This window comes from Malaya genurostris, chromosome 2 (assembly GCF_030247185.1).
Source record: "Malaya genurostris strain Urasoe2022 chromosome 2, Malgen_1.1, whole genome shotgun sequence".
Classification (NCBI taxonomy): Eukaryota; Metazoa; Arthropoda; class Insecta; order Diptera; family Culicidae; genus Malaya; species Malaya genurostris.
This window is the reverse complement of record NC_080571.1, coordinates 311394160-311419185: the sequence shown is the minus strand read 5'-3', so window position 1 is coordinate 311419185 and position 25026 is coordinate 311394160. Positions and strand designations below refer to the sequence as shown.

Here is a 25026-nt window from a genome sequence, read left to right as displayed (position 1 = left end):
AGTGAACCGATTACTCATGCTGATTTTGACTCAGATCATCTTCCTGTAACATTCAGACTTTCCAACGAAGCTATAATTAATCCAATTAGTTCTATTTTCAACTATCATAGAGCAAATTGGTTGGATTACAGATCTCACATTGAAAATCATGTGGATCATGAAACTATTTTAGAAAATTCTGCGGATATCGACACAGCAATTGATAATTTGAATCATTATATTATCGAAGCTAGAAATCTTTCAGTTCCCAAAGCTCAAACTAAATTAAATTCTCCTATCATCGATGACAATCTTCAACTGCTCATTCGGTTGAAGAATGTTCGTCGACGACAATATCAACGTTCTCGTGATCCTGCTATGAAAAACATAGTTAAGGATTTACAAAAAGAAATTAAACATAGATTTACTCTTTTGCGAAATGAAAATTTCGCTAAAGAAGTTGAACAAATTAAACCATATTCTAAACCTTTCTGGAAACTTTCTAAGGTTCTTAAGAAACCTCAGAAACCTATTCCTGCTCTCAAGGAAGGAAATCAAATACTTCTTACAAATGGCGAAAAAGCTCAAAAACTTGCTCAGCAGTTCGAGAGTGTCCACAATTTTAATTTGAACGTTGTGAGTCCTATTGAAAATGAAGTCTCACTGAAATATGATCATATTTCAACTCAAGTGTTATCACACGATGACATTATTGAGACGAATTTTGATGAAATTAAATCAATTATTAGAAAACTTAAAAACATGAAGGCTCCTGGTAATGATGGAATTTTTAATATTCTTATTAAAAATCTTCCCGATGTTGCCTTGAGACTCCTGGTTAAAATTTTCAACAAGTGTTTTTCATTAGCTTACTTCCCAAAAAGATGGAAAAACGCTAAAGTAATTCCTATCCTAAAACCTGATAAAAACCCAGCAGAAACATCAAGTTATCGCCCAATTAGCTTACTTTCTTCTATCAGTAAACTTTTTGAAAAAATTATCTTGTTAAGAATGATGACTCATATAAATGAGAATTCAATTTTTTTTACCAGAGCAGTTTGGATTTCGTCATGAACATTCAACTACTCATCAACTTGTAAGAGTTACGAACATGATAAAAACAAATAAATCTTCTGGGTTATCCACTGGAGTTGCTCTTCTAGACATAGAAAAAGCATTCGACAGTGTTTGGCACAAAGGTTTAATAGCAAAAATGTCTGATTTCCAGTTTCCTATTTATTTGATCAAAATGATTCAAAATTATTTAACTGATCGTACTCTTCAGGTTAGCTATCAGAATTGTAAATCTGAATTGCTACCCGTACGAGCCGGTGTTCCGCAGGGTTCGAGTGTAGCTCCAATCTTGTATAATATTTTCACTTCTGATCTTCCAAATCTACCCGTTGGTTGTCAGAAATCGCTATTCTGTGACGACACAAGTCTGTTAGCCACAGGTAGAAATCTAAGAGTGATCTGCAGTCGCCTACAAAGAAGTTTAAATATTTTCAGTGATTATCTGTCAAAATGGAAAATTAAACCAAATGCAGCAAAAACGCAATTAATTATCTTTCCTCACAAGCCAAGAGCTTCTTTTCTTAAACCAAACAATAATCACATTCTCAAATTGAATGGCTTGGAATTGACATGGTCTGATCAAGCTAAATACTTAGGTTTAACGTATGACAAAAAACTCACTTTCAAGGATCACATTGAAGGAATCCAGGCAAAGTGTAATAAATATATTAAATGTTTATATCCTCTTATAAACAGAAATTCTAAGCTCTGTCTAAAAAACAAATTGTTAATTTATAAACAAATTTTCAGACCAGCCATGCTTTATGCGGTACCAATTTGGTCAAGCTGTTGTTCCACCAGGAAGAAAACGCTTCAAAGGATTCAGAATAAAATTCTGAAAATGATTCTGAAGCGTCCTCCCTGGTTTAGTACAAATGAGTTACACAGACTCACAAATATAGAACCATTAGATGTAATGTCACATAATATTATAAGCAAATTCCGACAAAAATCGATGCAATCTTCAATTGAATCGATTCGCTCTCTGTATTAGTTAGTAAGTTAGTATATAAGTTCCTTTTCCCCATTACACAATACAAGTAGGTTTAGAATTTTCCCTACACAAAAATCTCAGAATTGCGGAAGCAAATGATGTCTTCATGGTAATAACCAAATCATATATATATATAACAGGGCTGAAAAGTCACCACTTGTGGCTGAACACCCAATTTAAATCCTAATAATTTAATTTTAACTCATATTCCAATAAATAGTTATTTAAAAAAAAAAAAAAAAAAAAAAAAAAACGTACAAACCACTCGTAGATCGCATGAAGCGAGCGCGCCGCGCTATCTCATGCGACGAGAGCGCTTGAGCCTCGCTCTTGGCAGAATGCGATGAGACTTTACAACGAAGCGTGCATCAGTTTCTGGTGCGGTACGTAAATGTGCCAAAGAGTTCTCTTGAGAGCGGCAAAAGTACGTCGCATGCGCGTGGTTGTCTTATGAGAATGAGAATTTATTTGTCTCAGCGCAAAATAAAGAGCGCGCGTGCATAAGGCCTGGTTTCCAGTCGTCCTAGAACTTCAGTGAAAACAGGTCGTAATATCTACTCGAGCATTCAGCAGTCTATGTATAGTTTTTCAATGCTGCTCATAGTCGTAGAGCTACATACTACTTACGAGAACGATAAGTTCGTTAATGCACTTTATTACACTGGTAGGTCTTGAGGCCTAAACAAGTAGTAGGTAAGGCCTTTCACGAGGAAGTTTTGAATGAGCAAGTTCTTCTACAGATCTTCTCACAGTATGTCAATTTTCTGTAAATAGTACTACGAGTACATACCGTACTCAAAAGTCATATAAAATGATATTTGTTTTCCAGATAATTCTTGGATGCCCACGATCTTATTCAGATTCTTTGAAACTAAACAATTCATTAATGTACATTTCGCAATATTTAGTTCCCTAAAGCATGTTAGATTGTTTTGTGTATGTATATAAATTGAGATTTCCGTTATTATGCAGAAACCTTTTTTACGCGTTCATCGTAAAAAAGTGGCGTAAATTGAGGTTTTAGTGTATGAGCTTGTGAAAATCAACCCCGGGTTGGCGGTTCAATGCATACGGCGCTGGTTTTACAAACCAGTAGTCATATGTTCGAGCTCCGACCTGGAACGATTCATAGTGTCAGTAGGATCGTAGTATTAGACATGCAATGATTCTGTACGCTAATAATCGGCTGCAAAGTAATGTAATGCCAAGACTTTGACTTTGTGAAAATCGATCTAGATTTCTCCGAGAAAATCGAGTGCAACTTTTTGTTACATACTCACATACATAAACAAACAGTGAGACATTTTCGATCTTGACGAACTAGGTTGAATGGTGTATGAATCATCGGTTTTCACAGTAATAGCATAGCCTTTGGTTAAGGTTGTTCTCCCTATATGCCTATCAATGGTACCAGTGTGCAACGAACCTCTGTATTTTGAAATCTAGCACTACGTTCTGGATGATGTTTCTTCCCTGATAGAAGTGATTTGCACTAATTCTGTTATTAAAACCAAACATCTCAATGGTAGAAATTAACATTATTTAGTTTGAAATAAGAGTTAAAATATCATATATCATAACAAAACTTGCATGAGAAAATAGCTACAAAATATAAAATTCTGTCATTGTAATATGAAACCAAGAACAAAATATTTATAGAAGACGAATTTTTCAATTATTTTATATTCTAGTATTCTGAATAGAGTAATATCAGAAGTATTTCTCTTATTTGATTCTGATGCAGTTTATTCAATAGTATTTTATTTGAAGATAGAACTACTGGATCAATTTACTTAATGAAATTGGAATAGCTCATCAATAACGAAATAAGATATTATAACTAATTTGGATGTTAAACAGATATTGTGTAATTTCTTGATTCCTTAAATGCAATGTAACGAAAATATCAAGTATTGCTGTGATAACACAGAAACATCAAGCCAAGATATGATGGTAAAAGTTGTTATTATTTTGATCTTTGTTTGCTATTTACACCTACCCGGGCTACGACGTGTTCATCTCGGGTTGCAGATCGGACGAATAATTTACCCCAGAAAAGCATTTTGTACCTATATCGCAAGCTATGATCGCATTATGCGTTCTGTTAAATCGCAGGGCATACTGCAAATATGCTATCATAAGTATATTTTTTTAGGAGTTTATTCAAGTGTGTATACGATTCTATCCATACATCCTCCTAATAAGTAAAAATAATGACGAGTTTTTACGAATCGAGTCTCGAACCTGAAACTGAACCTCTTATTAAACCAGATTTCAGACGAATACATCGCATATCTAAGCATATGTAAGATGTTACAGCGCAGATAACAAATTGTGTTTTGTGATGTAAACTATCATTCGCATTCACACATATGTGTTCACAGTACCTTATGATCAAAAACCTGTTTTAATCCACCTAGTAATGATGCCTTTCTCATGTATAATATTGTGGTATTCTATTCAAAAAATTTTCTTAGATTTTTGAAAGAAACCAAGAGATTGTTTGTGCATTAACTAGTATAACATACAGATTAAAACAGTGCTTTGATTGCGTAGGTCATCCTTAAGAAAACGAAGTGGGTTCACTATTATATGCACTTCCGGTACCGGAACCCGAGAAACGGTATAACCAAAGTCGGTTCGTACGGCCACCAACTAACATGACATACAAACTCTACTAGGTCCCTGATCCCCACGGTAGCGATCATCTGCCTATCGTAATTTCAATCGCCAGCGGATTAAGACCATCGGAAACAATCAATGTTTTGTATGACCTCACACGAAATATTGATTGGAAATGCTACGCAATATCGATATCTGAGAAACTAGAAACAACACAAGAACTTCCTCCGGAGGAAGAGTATACGTTTATGGCTGGCTTGATTCTCGACACTGCGATTCAAGCTCAGACGAAACGTATACCCGGCGCGAATACTAACATTCGTCCTCCCAACCCGTGGTGGGACAACGAGTGCTCATCACTGAATGCGGAAAGATCTTTAGCATTCAAAAAGTTCAGAAAATATGGAACACCTGATAATTATAGAAATTACGCAGCGCTAGATAAGCAAATGAAGAACTTAGTTAAAGCAAAGAAACTAGGTTACTGGCGACGGTTTGTTGACGGATTAACAAAAGAAACATCGATGAGCACTCTTTGGAACACAGCCCGACGAATGCGCAACCAAAACACAACGAACGAAAGCGAGGAATATTCTAACCGCTGGATATTCGATTTCGCTAAAAAAGTATGTCCTGATTCTGTTCCGGAACAGAAGATATCCCGCGCCGCGACTTCGAATACAAACGAAACACCGTTTTCGATGGTAGAGTTCTCACTTGCGCTCTTGTCGTGTAACAATAAGGCCCCGGGGCTAGACAGAATTAAATTCAACTTGTTGAAAAATCTTCCTGACTCTGCCAAAAGGCGCTTGCTGAATTTGTTTAACAAGCTCCTCGAGGGTAATATTGTTCCACACGACTGGAGACAAGTGAGAGTTATCGCCATTCAAAAACCTGGGAAACCAGCCTCCGATCACAATTCGTATCGGCCGATTGCTATGCTTTCCTGTATCCGGAAGTTGTTCGAAAAAATGATTCTCTTCCGTCTAGACAATTGGGTCGAGACTAATGGTTTACTTTCAGATACACAATTCGGCTTCCGCAGGGGTAAAGGAACGAACGATTGTCTTGCGTTGCTCTCAACCGAAATTCAAATGGCATTTGCTCGTAAAGAACAAATGGCATCAGTATTTCTAGATATCAAGGGGGCTTTTGATTCAGTTTCTATAAATATCCTATCTAAGAAGCTGCACCAGCATGGTCTTTCGCCGGTTTTGAACACCTTTTTACATAATCTATTGTCCGAGAAACACATGTATTTTGCACATGGTGATTTGTCGACAATACGATTCAGTTACATGGGTCTTCCTCAGGGCTCATGCTTAAGCCCCCTTTTATACAACTTTTACGTAAACAACATTGATGAATGTATCAACACATCTTGCACGCTAAGACAACTTGCCGACGACAGCGTTGTGTCCATTATAGGACCCAAAGCTACCGATCTCCAAGGACCATTACAAGATACCCTCGACAACTTGTCGACATGGGCTCTTCAAATGGGTATCGAGTTCTCTACGGAGAAAACTGAGCTGGTCGTATTTTCAAGAAAGCGAGAACCAGCACAATTACAGCTTCAACTAGGGGGTGAAACCATAGCTCAGGCCTTCACATTTAAATATCTCGGGGTCTGGTTCGACTCCAAAGGCACCTGGGGATGTCACATTAGATATCTGAAACAAAAATGCCAGCAGAGAATCAATTTTCTTCGCACAATAACCGGAACTTGGTGGGGTGCAAACCCAGGAGACCTGATCAGGCTGTACCAAACAACGATATTGTCCGTAATGGAATATGGATGCTTCTGCTTCCGATCCGCCGCGAACACCCATTTCATTAAACTGGAAAGAATTCAGTATCGTTGTTTGCGTATTGCCTTAGGTTGCATGCAGTCGACTCATACGATGAGTCTCGAAGTGCTCGCGGGCGTCTTACCGTTGAAAAACCGATTCTGGGATCTCTCATATCGATTGCTAATCCGATGCGATATCTTGAATCCGATGGTGATTGAAAACTTCGAAAGGCTTGTCGAACTCAATTCTCAGACCCGTTTTATGTCCTTGTATTTTGATTACATGGCTCAGAATATTAATCCTTCTTCGTTTGTTTCCAACCGTGCTCATTTCTTGGATACTACTAATTCTACTGTGTTTTTCGACACATCCATGAGAGAAGAAATTCGTGGAATTCCGGATCACGTGCGCCCTCAAGTGGCCCCAAATATTTTTTATAATAAATTTAGAACAGTCAACTGTGAAAAGATGTTTTACACTGACGGATCAAATATCAACAGGTCCACAGGCTTCGGAATCTTCAATCAGAACATCACCGCTTCGTACAAACTCAGTGATCCGGCTTCAGTCTACGTCGCAGAATTAGCTGCTATTCAGTACACCCTCGAGATCATTGAAACCTTGCCCAAAGACCATTACTTCATTGTCACGGACAGTCTAAGTTCAATAGAAGCTCTCCGCGCAGTGAAGCCAGGAAAGTATCCCCCATATTTCCTGGGGAAAATACGGGAACATTTGAGAACTTTATCTGAACGGTCTTTTTTAATATCGTTAGTCTGGGTCCCTTCGCATTGTTCCATTCCAGGCAATGAAAAGGCAGACTCATTGGCTAAGGTGGGCGCATTAGAAGGTGATATTTATGAAAGACCAATCTGCTTCAATGAATTTTTCAGTATCTCTCGTCAGAAAACTCTCGAAAGTTGGCAAACTTCATGGAGCAATGGCGAACTGGGACGATGGCTGCATTCCATTATCCCTAGGGTATCGACGAAACCTTGGTTCAGGGGGATGAACGTGAGTCGTGACTTCATTCGTGTAATGTCTCGGCTCATGTCAAACCATTACACCTTCAACGCGCATCTCCGGCGTATTGGAATCGTGGAGAGCGGTCTCTGCGCTTGTGGTGACGGTTATCAGGACATCGAGCATGTCGTATGGACGTGTACGGAGTATCGTGACGCCAGGTCTTTATTAAAGGACTCCCTAAGGGCCCGAGGTAGACCACCTGAAGTTCCGGTCCGAGATGTGTTGGCTAGTCGGGATATCTCTTATATGCTTCTTATATACCAGTACCTCAAACACATTAATATCCAAGTGTAATCTGTTATACCTCGCTCAGAAAGTATAATCTCCACCTACAGGTTCGACACTAACATCCGCCCGATTCTCTCGATCACCGTCCCTGTCCACCATCTTCATTGGAACTAACAAGATCTTTTTTTGTCACTAACTTTTCGTTCCCCCCTTCCATGTCTCTTCACCATCTCGATGGCAACTAATTAGATCTCTGTAGTTTTCAGACATTTTGTTTCCATACCCCCTATTTACCTCGGTTTTCACAATATTTACTTTTTTATTTTCTCATCTCTTCGTAACATCACCATCACCGCCTACGGTCCTACGCTCCAGACGATGACCAGCATGCGGGCCACCCGCCGGGCCTTCGTAGCCTGGGGGTGTTTCCCGCGGACCCACACGGACCGAAGGATGCGGCCAACATGGACATTTGCAAACGCCATATGGGAGACCCTCATGCAATATCCAATTCACCGGCATTACATAATGATACTATTCTAGTTTTAATATAGTCGTAATTAAGATTAGTAAATACCCTTGGCATCTTAGAGCTTAAGCAGTGTGCCTTAAAATTGTATTATAATATTGAATAAAAAAAAAAAAATAAATAAATAATCAAACTCTACTAGTACGCACTCTTAATTACGATTTAAATGTTTGTCGCATCCGAAAATATGCAATAATTTTTGGTAGGACCATAAGACCTTTCTATTGACTTCAAGATTGGGAATAACGGTTTAGAGTCCAGTTTATAATTTTTTTTACGGTTTTTGTTTCGCCGGTTTAAGTGACGGTGTACAATATTGAACACACTTTATCCTATAACTCTGGAACCGAAAGTCGGATCCGGATGAAATTCAGGAATTCCGTATGGGACCGGGAGACCTTTCATTTGAATCTAAGTTTGTGGAAATCGGTGGAACCAACGCTGAGAAAAGTGAGTGAGATCCATTTTGGTATATATGACCACTGTTTCCAGTACTTCCGGAACCGGATACCGGTACCCAGGATAGCCGGAATCGGTTTGTTCAGATGCCTACTGATAATAAATATCGATTTGTGTAGTTCTGAGACCAGTCTAGAAATTTTTTTAACCGTTTTTGTTTCGCCGGTTTAAGTGACAGTGTACAATATTGAACACACTTTACCCTATAACTCCGGAACCGGAAGTCGGATCCGAATGAAATTCAGGAATTCCGAATGGGACCACGACACACACACACACACAAACACACACACATTTCTCAGCTCGAAGAACTGAGTCGAATGGTATATGACACTTGGCCCTCCGGGCCAATTTTCACTAGTCGGTTTTTCAAGTGATTGCATAACCTTTCTATATGAGAAAGGCAAAAAGAATCGGAATTTCAATTCTAAAATTCATGCGCTTGTTCAATCGGTAAACTTTTATTCTCTCAACGTTGGCAACACTTTTGTACACATTCTGTCAAATTTTGACGCATATCGTACGATTAGTTTTTGTTTGACTTATATACAAAGAAGTTGAAAAATTTTCGTGTGATGATTTTTATAATGGATGAAAATTTACAACAACGTGCGTGCATCAAATTTTGTGTTGCAAATGGATTTAAGTGTTCCGAAACGTTGAAAATGTTAGAAAAGGCCTTTGGTGAATCGAGTGCATACGAGTGGTATAAACGCTTTAAAGGTGGTCGTACAAGCTTGGATCATGATCCCTGGCCGCCCAACAACATCTGTTACTGAAGAAAACATTGAATCGGCGAAGCAAATCGTGTTGCAAAATCGTTCTGTACCAATTAGAGAGATTGCTGTGTTGTTGGGCATCTCTTATGGATCAGCCGAATACATTTTAACTGATGTTTTGGGTTTGAAACGCGTCGCTTCTCGGCTGGTGCCAAAAAAGCTGAACAACACGATAATGCGCCGGCTTACACAGCGTTGGTTGTGTCGCAGTTTTTGGTCAAAAATTCAACCAATATCATCAACCAAGCACCGTACTCTCCAGATATGGCCCCGTGTGACTTTTTCCCCTTCTCCAGACTCAAATTGCCATTGCGGGGAACGCGTTTTGAGACCATAGAGACCATCAAAGAGAATTCGCTGCGTGAACTAAAGGCCATACCTTCGACGGCCTATAAAACTTCTATGGAAAATTGGATCAAGCGTTAGCATGCATGTATTGCCGCAGAAGGAGAGTACTTTGAAGGCGATAATAAAGAAATTTATTAAAAATTGAAATTTTGCGTTTTACCTTTTTATAATAAAATTCCGGTTCTTTTTTTATCATAAGGTATATCGTAGAAGTGAAGATTTATAGAATTTCTTATTGCAAGGAAGTTCGTATTGTTTCACTAGCATGTCAATTGTTTACGTATGATACTGATAATTTACAATACTCTTAACCATTTTTCAAACAAGTGTTCATGAATTTTCAGTAAAACACTCCGTATTAGAATGCGATCAAATATTTTTATATTCAGTCAGTAAAGTCTAGGATGGGTGCTAGGAATTATGATCTTGTGCAAGGTGTTTTACGTACAATGCGATATAATTCAGGTAAATTTTGAATATCATGCACAGCCAACCATTTATGAAATTAATGCGAGTTCAATGATGTATACGGCGAGGTCGTTCAAACGATTATGCGTGTGTGTGCTCGTCGTCCTATGCGATAACATCATATGGGGAAAATATGAGCTTCAGTCATATGATGATGCGATGGTGATTATGAAAAGCATTTTGAGTGATGTAATTCGTGCCACCTTGTGGGATTTGTGGTTCTCTGGGACGGAACGCTGTATCTAAAACATGCTAAATCATTGAGGAGGAAATGTGCAGTAAGCTGATGTTTGCATCTTTTTAAGCTTACTGTACAGATTTGACAAAAGCACTCCTACTCTAATCTTATCTTATTAAATGTACTTCAAATGTGATAAGATACGCCACTAACCACATCAATTCTAAACGACTCTTCGTTAGAGATTGGTCGAGTGTCACGAGAAGAGCTTCTATTTTTGGTTGGGTAATAATGAGCTGGGTAAGACCCGAGCAACCGACGATTCCTACCGTTTGGTACACATTCCAGGCGAAAAACGTCGACAGTGACCGGTTAGTGAATTATCGTGTTGAGGATCTAACCGAGGATCGCTATGAAGACGTGGTTAGGCATATGTCTGAACATTTCCTGACAGACGAACCACTGTGCCAAAGTAAAAATGTTTTTGAAGATGAAGTGGCAAAGGCGGAAATGCTAGCTTTCTGGTGGTGGTGCCTCGCCGGAAAGATGACCATCGTATGCTTCCGGGAAGGATCGGACGAGATTGTCGGGGTGAATCTGCTGTATGTCAAGGGAACTGAAAAGCCCGCAGTCATAAACGTAATAATTTCATAGCACTAGTGGTGGTAATGATGCTCTTTTCGGGTCTAGTCAAAAAACGAGAAAATCCTGTCTCTTGTAACTACTAACAGGTACTCAACGGAACAATTCAAAGTGTGTGAACGATATGGCGTTGAGCGGTACCTGACTGCGTATGGATTGGCCATTGACCGGCGTTATCGAGGACGAGGCATCGCAACAGAAATGCTTAAGGCCCGTGTCCCCATTTGCCGGGCGTTTGGTATCAAGGTGACTTCAACCAACTTTACGGCCCATGCTTCTCAGATCGCAGCATCCAAAGCAGGATTCAAGGTGGACTTCGAAATGACGTGAGTTTTGAGGTATGCTAGCTGCCTAACGTAAATGAACTACCGAACTATTGTTTTTTCTAGGTTCGATGACTTTGCAAAAATGGGCCCAAGATACTCTTTTCCTGGTATTAAATCCAAAAGCGTAAAACTCATGAGCTTGAAAATTGATTAAGATTTTCTCTAACTGAAATATTCTGTACCAACTACGTTTAGAAATAGTGCACGAGCTGTATTTCATACCAATTCAAATCCATTAAACGAAGACGCAGCTAAAATTACAATCTTGATTCAGAGCACTGAAAATTTGGAACAGCCACGATTTTATTTTATACTTACACACAGAGCACCAACGTTTATCTTCGCCTGGGGCAGAGTAAACATTCGCCCCCGCACAACTCATTTCCCAGAAGCGACTTCATTAGGAATCTCAGATCAATTATAACTTATCTCGACACTCCCTCGTGTCTGGGTTATTATCGTTCGACAGTTTCACCCTCACTTTCCCCCCTGGGCCACCTCTTCACCCTGGGGCCAACTGGAACGGTCCGATTTTACCTCCTGACAACAGATGGCAAATTTATGTTGGCTTAGAGCACACCAAACTTTCGATAAATTAACAAACTCAACTTTCCTAGAGCAGCCCGAAAACTTTGCAAACGCGTGTTGAACCAAAGACTTGTCGCTTCCTAGCAAGTTGGTTTCCTAGCCAGCAGGCACCGCCAGACCGTGAACAGAACCGGATGATGCTGGTGGTGAAGTCCACAAACATACGACAAACCGGTTGACCGTCGCCGCCGCCGCCGACGAAAATCACCAAATCGCTCTCGATTCGTTCCATTCAATTATAGTTAGCAGAACTACACATAACGACAACGAATCAACTAAATATGTTACGGATGCCTGGGTCGGTAATCAGACAAAAGTTTCTCTCGGTCGTGATCGGAATTATTACGGTGACCTTCGAAACTAATGTCGCTGATATTTTTCGATCAGAAGAAAACGTTTTGCTCTCGCATCGATTCAGTGCGCCGTGCGGACAACGTTCAATGAACAAAAGAAGCTTTCGTTGAGCTCTAATCAATGATCTAACGAATTGTGCCGACGCTGTTTTGAACGTTCATTCTAAGCCTAGTTTTTTTTCTAAAAATATTATAAAAATATTATAAACTACTAGCTGAATAATCCGGCGTTGCTCGGACATTTTTCGTGATGGCAAAGTCGCAAAAAGATTGTCCTGCCTATCGAAATACTCTGAATGTAGTAAAACACGGTCAGAACAATACTCAGTGCATGTTCAGATTGCGCACGACCAATGCCCCATCTCAGATACACGGCATTCTCGTCAAATCGAGTCAGTTTGATGTTTTTCGTAAAATCCGATCCATTTTACCTTACACTTCCCATGTTTGGGACACTTGCTACACTCCCTCTCACTTGAAATAACGTAATAATCTCCTTTAATATAAAATAGTATCTGTATTTGTCAAGAAGCATCGTTTCTCAGAATAAATTTTATACTGAACTCCCCTTTTTTTAGTGAATTTACTACAGATCTCCTCAATCGTTATTCTTATAATCACCTCTGAGTAGTGTAGAAAGTATCTGAGCTCGATTCCCACCTTTTATACATGTGCCAAGATTTAGCGTTGCATTCAAATTAACAATAGCAATACTATCTAGCACGACTTAGAAATTCATGTCCCTCTCTTGTTTTACAAAAAAATGGCAGATGAAAATTGGTTTTCAAAACCCCCTCCTTGCCGGTTAAATTTAACCTCTCTTTCCCCCCCCCCTCCCCTTTGTTTGACGACAGATAAAAAAAATTGCAATAAACACCCCTTTTTAAAAATACTTTCTACTAATTTCATCCTTTCGATCACCTTTGCAATGAATATACAAGCTCGTCGAGAAAAATAGAAAAATACTCTTATAACCTCTGAATTGCAAAAAGTACCTGTGCCAAGTTTAGGGATAATTTACTAAGTTGATCTTTAAGTTCCTATAAATATCTGTGCCTGTCGAAAAATGTCTAGTTTTGCAAAATTCGACACATTTTGCCTCGAATTCCCCTTGTTATCGAACGCTTACTACTCCCCCCACCACCCATTTTAATGATTTTTTTTTCAAAACTATCGTTCAACAAAATAAATTCAAATGTGTTGCATGACAAAAAACATCATTCGAACAACATTTCGTAATTTTTCGTAGGAAAAATGTTGAGAAATAAGTCGGTGAAGAGGTATTTTTGAGGACACTTGTTAAAAATCATGATTTGCGGTGTCCACTGTATCTCAGCGTAGAATAATCAGAAGTCAACAAATGAAAGCAGCATAGTTAGAGTTGAAGTTTCTCTAGACCCCAACGTTTCTGTTTGATTTCTTTTTTAATTTTTCTAGTTTTTGGTGGTTGTTCAAAGTGAAAACTAAGATTTTTCACTAATAAATCCGCCGTTTTGTAGCTGTTGAACCTCCCCAAAGTAACAAACAACGAAAAGGAAAACGTTGGGGTCTGGTTTTTTATATGTAGAAAGTGTGTGCAAAATTTGAAAAAAAAAAATGGTGCAGTAGTTTTTGAATGACGATGGACACGGACTTTCAAACCCTGCTTTCGAGAAAAACGCGTTCAAAGTGTTTTGTCTATAAAATCAATGGAAACAATGTATTATTCAAGGAAGCCCGTGAGGTCTAACATTTTCAAAAAATCATATTCTTTTCTTTTATAATTTGTTATAATGAAACATTTCAAGAATGGTTTGTTAAGTTTTTAAGTCAATCGAAGCAGAAATCTTGGGCATCTGCGCCGAGCTCTGACTTCTTCGCAGTTTGAGATAACTAAAAATAAAAGTACGTAACTTGCTGAGTTTTGTTCCGATAGGTTTGAAAATTTCACATAATTTATCTTGAAATGTTTTATTATAACAAAATACAAAGAAAAAACCTTTTTTAATCCATCTAGTGGTGTAATGATGCCTTTCTCATGTACATATAATTTTGTGGTATTCTATTTAAAATTTTTCTCTCCGATTTTTGAAAGAAACCAAGAGATTGTTTGTGTATAGCATACAGAATAAAACAGTGCTTTGATTGCGTAAGTCATCCTTGAGAAAACGAAATGGGTTCACTATTATATGCACGGTATAATCAAAGTCGGTTCGTACGGCCACCAACTAACATGACATACAAACTCTACTAGTACGCACTCTAAATGACGATTTAAATGTTTGTTGCATCCGAAAACATGCAGTAATTTTTGGTAGGACCATAAGACCTTTCAATTGACCCTAAGATTGGGAATAACGATTTAGAGTCCAGTTTATAACATTTTTCAGGGGTTATTGTTCCGCCAGTTCAAGTGACGGTGTACAATATTGAACACACTTTACATTATAACTCTGGAAACGGAAGTCGGATCCGGATGAAATTCAGGAATTCCATATAGGACCACGAGACCTTTCATTTGAATCTAAGTTTGTCAAAATCGGTTCAGCCATCTCCGAGAAAACCTAGTGAGATTGTTTGACACATACACACACACATACACATACACACATACACCCACACACCAACACACCCACACACACCCACACACACACACACATACACACACACGCAGACACACACACACACACACAGACATTGCTCAGCTATCAGCTTTTCACTAGTCGGTTTTTCAAGTGATTGCATAACCTTTCTATAAGAGAAAGGCAAAAAGATATGATTTTTCAAAAGTGTTAGAGCCTACCCGCCCCTAAAAGACATTTTCTACACACTCTCCCCTCAGAAAATGTCTTAATGATCAACTTTGAGCAAAAAGTTTTAGTGCCGAGTTTGATAGCAATCCATCCAGTATTTCCAAAGTTATGCAGTTACAAACATTACACTCCTCTTACTACATCTAACTCCCATAAAGATCCATAAAACTATATTTGAGATTTTCAAAAAGTATGTATGTTCTTTAAAAAGTTTCGATTCTTTTCAAATTTGATAAATTTTGTTATTAAATCCCTCCCCCCTCCCCCCATGTTAAGGACACTTGCTACATACTCTCCCCCTTGAAAATGTCCAGCAAGAAGTATGACCATTTCTGAAGAGCTAGAAGTACATGTGCCAAGTTTGTTGGCAATCCGTTCAGTAGTTCCGGATTTATGCTGTTACAAACATTACACCGCCCCTTTTAAAGGCACTTGCTATATCCAGCCCCCATATAAGCATATCTAAGGTATGCAAAATATTTCTATGGTTTTCAAAACATATCGATTCTCGTCAAATTAGACAAATTTTAATGACCCCACCTGTAGAGGATACTTACTACGTTCCCTCCCCCAATGAAATTTATTTATTTATTTATTAATTAATTTATTTATATAATTATTTATTTATTTCGCAGCGTTCTGCTTGAAATCCGAAAATTGACTTTGGAACGTATCTCGGGAGCATCAATCTCTCCGTTTATCAATTTTGCGATGATCAATGCCTGTTGGATTTTTCGTCGGTGTAGCAACGTATCAATCCCTAAAAGCTGACATCTTTCCGTATATGGTGGTATATTTGCAGGGTCTCGCCATGGTAAGTGTCGCAGCGCCAAATGAACAAAGCCTTTTTGAACTCTTTCTATTCGTAAATTCCACGAAATTTGATAAGGCAACCAAACCACTACACAGTGGTTCAAAAGCGCATTTTCACGCTCTTAATAGATAACTCAGAGGAACGTGGTTTTTGAGGTACAGTATCTTCAGCAATGTTGCTCAGAATAATAGACGCCATCTTTCGGCAAATTTTATTTATGTGATTAATCCCCCTAAAAGTGAGATAAAAGTATTATATTGGTTCAGAGCCAACATAGGGGTTAAGTTACTTCGACAAAGTTGTTCAGAAAGTTATTTCAAACAAATTTTCTGAAAATACTATTCCCGTAACTTGAGTGTAATTCATGATATAATGTATTTTCTGAAAAGGGTGTAATAAAACCAGTTTTTGTAAGAAAACACATATTTTTCAATTTATATGAGATTTTCATGTTATACAAAGTTTTTCACCATTAAAAACTACACAACTTCCTGCGCCTTTTGTTGATAGACAAGTTGAAATTTTCTAAAAAAACATGAAAAATGGCTCTATTTCATTAAACTAAAATGATAGCAGCATAGTATGTTTGCGAAAGTTTTGTAGTTTTTAATGACGAAAAACTTTGTATAACATGAAAAACTCATATAAATTGAAAATATATGTGTTTTCTTACAAAAAACTGGTTTTAGGACACCCTTGTCAGAAAATGCATTATATCATGAATTACACTCAAGTTATTGGAATAGTACCTTCAGCAAATTTTGTTTAAAATAACTTTCTGCACAACTTTGTCGAAGTAACTTAGCCCCTATACCCCTAACCCCTTAGCTAGAAATACCCATCTCAAGAGAGCAAGAAGTATCTGTGCCAAGTTTGGCTGCAATCCGTTCAGTAGTTTCGGAGTTATGCAGTTTTATACATTACACCTTCCTTTTTAAAGACACTTGCTGCTTTCACCCTTCGTATAGTCATATTTAAGGTATACAAAATGTGTCAGGTTTTTTCACGAATATCCCCCCCCCCTTTTTAGTGACACTTGCTACGCTCCCTTCCCGATAAAATATCCCAAGAACCATATCTAAAATGCAAGAAGTACCTGTGTCAAGTTGCGTGGCAATCCGTTAAGTAGTTCCAGAGTTATGGTGTTACAAACATACAAACTTACTTCCATTTTTATATATGGGGCATTCCACGCAAAATCAGCCACCCAAAATTTATTTTTTTCATCTAACTATTTTTTTCGGTAAAGAACTCGAAAATATTCGACACGTAGTTTTTCATTTCAATATGGTACGTGGAATTTTCGAGATATGATTTTTTTAAAATTTCGAGTTTTCAAAAAAGAGCCTATTTTCAACAGCTTATGTTGTAAAATATAATAAAGATACAAAAATTCGTCTATGACCTTAAATGTGCGTCTTTTCCTGAACCTTCAAATAAGCGATTCCATAAAAAAACATTAAAGTTAATTTAATGATAAAAATTAAAAATTATTAAGCAAATAAAAAGTTTCAAACTTGTGCCTTTGTATCTTTATTAGATTTTACAGCATAAGCTGTTGAAAAAGGCTTCTTTTTGAAAACGCGAAGTTTCAAAAAAATCATATCTCGAAAATTCCACATACCATATTGAAATAAAAAAATATGTGTCGAATATTTTCTAGTTCTTTACCGAAAAAAAATAGATGAAAACCAAATGTTGGGTGGCTGATTTTGCGTGGAATGCCCCATATATAGATTGTTAAAAATGGAGTGAAAAATTGAAGTATTAGATCTGAGTCACATATACGACAGAAAGTAAAATTGAATTAAGCTGATGACAATTCAACATCGTCATCTTTTTTTGCTTTTCTCTATAGAAAAAGCTACACATTTTGAAATATTGCAGGAATCTTACCAATATGAGGGGTCATTTTATTCTAATTTTACTAGACTGCCTCCGGCACAGTAGCTTAGATCACCTTGTAGTGACTGACACAGCTCGATAAATCACCAGAAAAATCTTCTTGATATCGCCGTCTGTCGCAGCTCTGCCAGTATTCGACATACCAAAAATATATACATATACTTGGATTCACAGCATGAAAATGATTTGTTGAAGCCACCAGATGTATCCTCCGCAGTAGTTGACGGTATTTTTCTGAGGTTTATAATTCGTCCTGCTCTCGTAATGTATGTTAAGCAATAATTCACAGTGAAAACAAGAAATCAATAACCGGACATCAATCATGGCCTTCATTTTTTATCTGCTCAGAGATTCGAGAATCAGCCCTAAGACAAGTATCGCAAGAAAGGCCTAACCACATCGTTAGGTGAGCTCAGTCATGGTAGTGCTTTCACTCGTATAACAAATTAAAACGCATGACAGCAACTGCTGTGACGACGACGCCGACGACGACGAAGACCATCACCACCACCAGCAGCAGCTGGATCCGGAATCGAGCCAAAAGTTGACTAGTTCCGCCGCAATGTCAGCATACAAAGTTAACCACATTTCCGACGCTGTTGAACATCTAACGCCATTGGGTGCGGCGTTGGTTGTGCGACTGTGTGAATCTACGCGGCGGCACCGAGAACCAATGCTGGAACCACATGCCAACGTGTCACATCGGAGTGTACGGAAAGGTATCTGCCCGTTGTGCCACTCGGAGATAGGGGGGAGATTTTCGTCATCATCAACAAAAGTACCGGGGCGTGGCAATTTCCGATGAAGGGTTTCTCACCGTGGCAACAAAATATTCAATTCGTTACGAGGTCGGTGCGTGTGAAAATCGGTATGCTTACGATGATGACGATTGCAACAAAGGACTTTGGAAGAAGTTATACGTCAGAACTGGAAGAACTGGGAGACAACGAAATGGAAATCTACAGTTCAAGTGGTTCTTCTCGTAATTATGCTTTTACGTACTATTTATAAAGTATACTGTTTTACACAATGAAATACTTTTATGAAACTGTCAAGTTTAGTCCTTTCTTCGAATCTTACGATTCTTGTCCTAATGAAAAATAATTCAAAATTAGCGTGGACATGAACGTGAAGCTTTGCGATTTAAAACCTTTCTGCTTCTACCTTGTGAGTTTTGACATAGTTTTTTACAGAATTCTCTCCCTCCTAAAATTGTGCACGTAATTTTCGATTAAATGTAAAGAGACTTGAGTTCTCTAAAAGATGGTTGAATTAATAAACAGCTGCAATCGAGCATAAGTCAAATTAAATGGTGGGACAAAGAGTGCTCAGATGTTAAACACGCGCAACAAAATGCTTTTAAGACGTTTTTAAAACGAGAAGGAGGAACTCCTCAGAATTTTGAAAAATTCTTGATTTTAGAAACCAAGTACAAGAGCATACTTGGGGCCAAGAAATGTAGCTATTGGAGAAATTTTGACGAATGTTTGTCAAGAGAAACCTCAATGAGCAGTCTTTGGAATACGGCCAGACGAATGAGGAATCGTAACGTAGGAAATGAGAGTGAGGAGTACTCGAATCGATGGATATTTGATTTTGCGAGGAAAGTTTGTCCAGATTCTGTTCCTACGCATAGCATTATTAGGGAGTCTTCTCCAAATAATGGTTTCATTGATAGCCCCTTTTCAATGATGGAATTTTCCATAGCACTCATGTCTTGTAACAATAACGCTCCTGGGTTGGACAGAATTAAATTCAACTTGGTGAAGAATCTGCCCGACCTCGCAAAAAGACGTTTGTTGGAATTGTTCAACAAGTTTCTTGAGTAAAATATTGTTCCACCTGACTGGAGGCAAGTGAAAGTTATCGCCATTCAAAAGCCAGGGAAACCAGCTTCCAATCACAACTCATATAGACCCATTGGAATGTTGTCTTGCATCAGAAAATTGTTTGAAAAAATTATTCTTCGACGTCTCGACACTTGGGTCGAGACGAACGGTTTGTTATCAGATACTCAGGTTGGCTTCCGTAGAAATAAATGGACGAATGATTGCCTTGCATTACTTTCGTCTGACATCCAAATTACCTTCGCTCAAAAACAACAGATGGCATCTGTAGTTTTAGACATTAAAGGAGCATTTGATTCAGTTTCCATTGATGTTCTTTCAGACAAGCTCCATCCGAATGGACTCCCAGCGATTATAAATAATTATTTGCACAACCTTTTGTCAGAGAACTGCATGTATTTTTCACATAGTGAATCGAATTATGACGTAAAAAAAGTATACGTTATTTGGAATTTTTAACGTAAAAAAAGTTTTCGTTATTAGGAATTTTCAACGTAAAAAAGTTTTTCCTATGTTTGTATATTATTGTATACGAATAATATACTGGATAACTATGAAACAAAAATTATTAGTATTTGCAGGAAAAGGATGTTCTAGGTCGCATCAATTTCCAAGATGGCGACTTCCTGTTCATTGATATTCGTTAGAAACCATTAGAATATAAATATTTTTGGAACGGATTTGATGAGTACATGTTGGAAAACAAGGGTTTTCAAAGAATATTAATAAACCGGAAGTCGCCATTTTGAAATTCAGAACCACCTCAAACATCGTTCTCCAACATCTACTCATCAAACTCGTTCCGAAAATACCCATATTGTAGTAATTTTCATAGAATATAAATAAACCGGAAATGATTTTCATTGTATGCAATAATAACATAATTTTAACGTGAACGATATAATGCATAATTTGTACTATTGTGATTTTCTAAAAAAAAATTTCTTGTTCGTAGTTGACGTCCAGGTACATAAGAGTTTAATTGCGATAGTAGTGAAGATGATTGTACGCGTTGAGAAATAATGTCATTAATAAAAGAAAGCATTGAAAGATTACGACGTTCTTTAAGTGTTTCTATATTGATGAGCACACAGCGTGCTTCATATGATGGTAGAGGAAATGCTGTCTAGCTTTATTTACGAAGTGCATATAAAATAAGTTGTTTTTGTATTTGATAAAGCCCATCATACTATTTCCTTTATTGATTATTGTGTTGTAATGATCCACAAATGTTAGTTCGGAGTCCAAGATTACACCTAAATCTCGAACAACTTTGCTTTTTTCTACTATTTGATTTCCTAGAAATATGTCTACAGAATGGGTTTCGTTTTCTTACTGAAAGTTATTGAATTGCATTTTTTACATTGAGATTGAAGTAGACTTTTGCAGCACCAATTGTAGAATAGATTGGTTCCGTTCTGCAATATTGCGGCGTCGTAGTGTTTCTAATTTCCATTAAGAGTTTCATGTCGTCTGCATAAATAAGCACTTTTAGATATTTGAGTATGAAGAAAATGTCGTTTACAGGGTCCGGCACTCGAAGTGTAACCAATTGAAAAGGCCATAAATTCAGTTTGGAAAATTACTTTTACTTAATTCAAAGTACAAAATGTGTAAAAATAATACAAAATTCAGAATCAATTCACTTTTGCTCGATATGATTACCTTTTGCCTTGACTTGATGACTTGAGAGAGCGAAGGAGTTGCTTCGTTTGGCCGAATGTGACTTGCAGATATTTTGGCCCAATAACTTTTTTCAGCGCCTCGAGACTGGTGTATCTTTTAGTTCGGACTTTGCTCTCCAAAATGGCCCAAAGAGAATAATCCATTGGATTCGCATCTGGTGAATTCGAAAGCCATTGTGTGGACGTGATGAAGTTCGGAACGTTGTTTTTCAGCCATTCTTGGTTCACTCGAGCTTTGTGAGACGGTGCCGAGTCCTGGTGAAACGTCCATGGTCTGCCACCGAAATGTTTGTCTGCCCACGGCTTCAAAGCAACCTCCAGAATACTTTCCCGATAATATGTCGCATTTACCTTGACGTAAGGCTCGAAGGTCTGAAGTTGGTTACACTTCGAGTGCCGGACCCTGTACATATAGTACGAAAAGAAGAGTCCCTAGATGAGAGCCCTGAGGTACACCCTATGTTACAACAATTGTTTCAGACAGAATGTTTTGAAGCGAACTACTTGTACACGTTTCGTTAAATATAATTCAAACCACTGAAGTAGAAGGTGTTCTATGTCATAGTTCTGCAGTTTGTAAAATAGTAATGGTATGTCGATACGGTCGAAAGCTTTACTAAAGTCGGTGTATAAAGTTTCTACGTGGTTGCCAGAATCCATGACATTCAGAGTGAAAGTGATAAATTCTAATAGATTTGTTGTGGTTGAGCGACCTTTAAAAAATGTGATAGGCCCGGGCTTTTCAGCCTCGATGATTTTCTTTTCGGATTTGCATATTTCAGTGAAAGAAGCTATCAAAATGCTGTACGGGATTCATTTCTGGCATTCAGAAGAGCCGAATTGTGGAAATCTTTACGATATTAAACACTGTTTGAAGCATTTTTCGTGAACGCAAAACAGTTAAATGCTGGCTTTATTCACACTCACAGTCAACTGCGCAGGTTAGAATGAACAAAATATATCAAGAAATGAAATGTTGCTTACTACAACAACCTCGTCGGCTCGGGTACGACAAATTTTTTCATGAATTTTTTTCTTTAATACTCGTTGGTATTAACATTTCAAAAAACATTAATTTTGAATTATTTGTGATTATGTCGTACAACAGAAAATGTTATCATAAATTGATGATCATATTTCCGATGTAATGTAGCAAAAAATATGTTGATATGTTAGATACAACAAGAGATATTCACGATCAAAAACTTATCATTCTCTCAGAGGTTTAATTTTGAAGAGGCGCCCCATATTAAAGTAAGTCGTATTCAAGACAAAAGTAGTCGACTGTGTTTCGCTTGTTCATTAATGGAAAGAAATAGATAAGTACACACTTAGAAAAAATCAAGTTAACTTTGAACTTAAACATGTATGACAACGTCGTTTCAGTATTTCAATAGCGTACTGTTGAAAAAATTCGTTAGAATCGACCTATGTTTTCATCCACCAATCCCAACTGACCGAAATGATGTCATTCTATTGATTTTTCGTGCACGGTTGACGGTTTCGATTGTTCCCTTCTGCATCGCATGAACGTTCGCACAAAGGGATATCTTTAGAAATATGCCTTCTCACAGATTTAACTTCAATTCGCAACCAGCTGCCAACGAAACATGTGCCTGTCGCTTGCTGGATGCTTGCTTTTTCGTTTCTATCTGCTGCACACCGTGTTCACTTGAGTATATTAATCTGTTGATTCTACAAGAGCTAGCAGGCCAATTCAAAACTTTCGGCGATCGATTTTTGGACCTAATTTGAAGCGCTTGTAACACATGGGCTGAGAGCCCCGGGCCTAGCACATAGATGGCGCTAGTTTTATTGCAATCACCTTTTATCCTTTCTCGTATAGAAAGGCTATGCAATCACTGTGAAAACCGACTTATTAACTGAGGCCCGGAGGGCCGACTGTCATTAACCATGCAACTCAACTCGACGAACTGAGCAAATGACTGTGTGTTTGTGTATGTGTCCGTGTGTGTGTGTGTGTATGTAACAAAAATATGCACTCAATTTTTTCTGAGATGGCTGAACCGTTAATACTAACCTTAAAAAGACAGCTGTTAAAATATCATGATATTCAATTCATTAGTTTGTGTGTTATTGAACATTTGACTATGAGAAAGCTCTGTTCAAACTGTGTGCAGCGTTTGCTCACTGTTTACCTAAAACAGGAACGTTTCGATGATTCTGAGCAGTGTACGGTCATGTTTCAACGTAACAAACAGGAATTTTTGCGTCGATATGTGACAATGGATGAAACATGGATTCATCATTTCACTCCGGAATTAAAACGATCGTCATCTGAGTGGACAGCAACAGGTGAACCTCGACCAAAGCGCTCGAAAGCACAACAATCGGCTTGAAAGGTTATCGACTATCTTGAGAAAGTAAATACCATTAACAGTGAATATTATATAGTGGCATATATATGACAAAGAAGAAAATTTTGGTTCATCAATACAACGCACCGTGTCTCAAGTCAATCAAAACAATGATAAAACTACATGAATTGAACTTCGATTGCTCCCACATCCACCGCATTCGCCAGATTTGGCTCCCAGCGACTACTGGCTGTTCGCAGCCTTGAAAAAAATGCTCGCCGGTAAGAAATTTCGCACGAATGAAGAGATCATCGCTGAAACTTAGGCCTATTTTGGGGCAAAAGATAAATCGTTCTACAATAGTGGTATTGAAAGGCTGGAGCGGTGCTAGAACGATTGTGTTGCACTTGATGGAGATTACGTTGATGAATAAAATAAATTAATTTTGAACCAGAAAAATCATATTCTCTTTGTTAAACTCGGGACTTTTCAGCCCATGTGTTACAATAGTAGAACTCATTTCGTTTTTCTCGTGTTTGATTCGGTAGGTAATTCTAGTTGATGCACAAACAATTCCTTGGTTTCTTTCAAAAACCGAAGAGAAACTTTTTGAATAGAATACCTCAGTATTATATATGAGAATATGATTGATATGAGAAAGGCATCATTGCACCACTAGGTGGATTAAGACGTGTTTTTTGAATTATTGCTCTATATGCCAGGATGTAATTTCACACACGTCACCTTGTATTTCCGGCATCGGTAGCCAGATCTGGATTAAATTTTAAATGAACTTGTGGAAATACAACACTTTTCATTTAATTTTAAAATCGAGTTCTCATTATTAGTTTATTTTTCACATTTTACCCCGTAACTCCGGAACCGGAAGTCGGATCTAGATTCAATTTAATATGAAGCTATGCGACTATAAGGACTTTAATTTACATCTAAGTTGAAAAAAATCGGCTGAGCGGTCTCAAAGAAAATTGAGTACACTTTTTCTTCATATTTTTGTTCATTTTTCCCGTTACTGCCGAACCGACAGTTCGATTCGAATAAAATTCAATAACAACACAGCAAAAAAATATGAAATTTACAGGTGACGCAAATCAACATATGACACAATTCATACGAAAGTAATCCATGAAACGATTGAATTTTACAAGAATGATATAAATATACGTCAAACATACACGGCCTTTCAAGCAAACGTGTAAATTTACATGTTTTAGCACTTAAAAATATATCAGAAAGCATTAAATATAAGACATATTAACTG

General features: G+C 37.8%; 2 protein-coding genes across 3 annotated transcripts in view; one reads left to right on the top strand and one right to left on the bottom strand.

Annotated features, from left to right (window-relative positions):
- The window catches only part of LOC131431109 (neural-cadherin-like), a 1211689-nt gene that overhangs the window by 947463 nt on the left and 239200 nt on the right, over positions 1–25026 (bottom strand). The gene's annotated exons all lie outside the window — the stretch shown is intronic.
- Positions 10696–11737, top strand: LOC131431112 (uncharacterized). The gene is made up of 3 exons (XM_058596624.1): positions 10696–11116; positions 11168–11445; positions 11509–11737. Exons 1-3 carry the CDS (start codon positions 10769–10771, stop codon positions 11597–11599), a joined length of 717 nt encoding a protein of 238 aa, XP_058452607.1. The 5' UTR covers positions 10696–10768; the 3' UTR covers positions 11600–11737.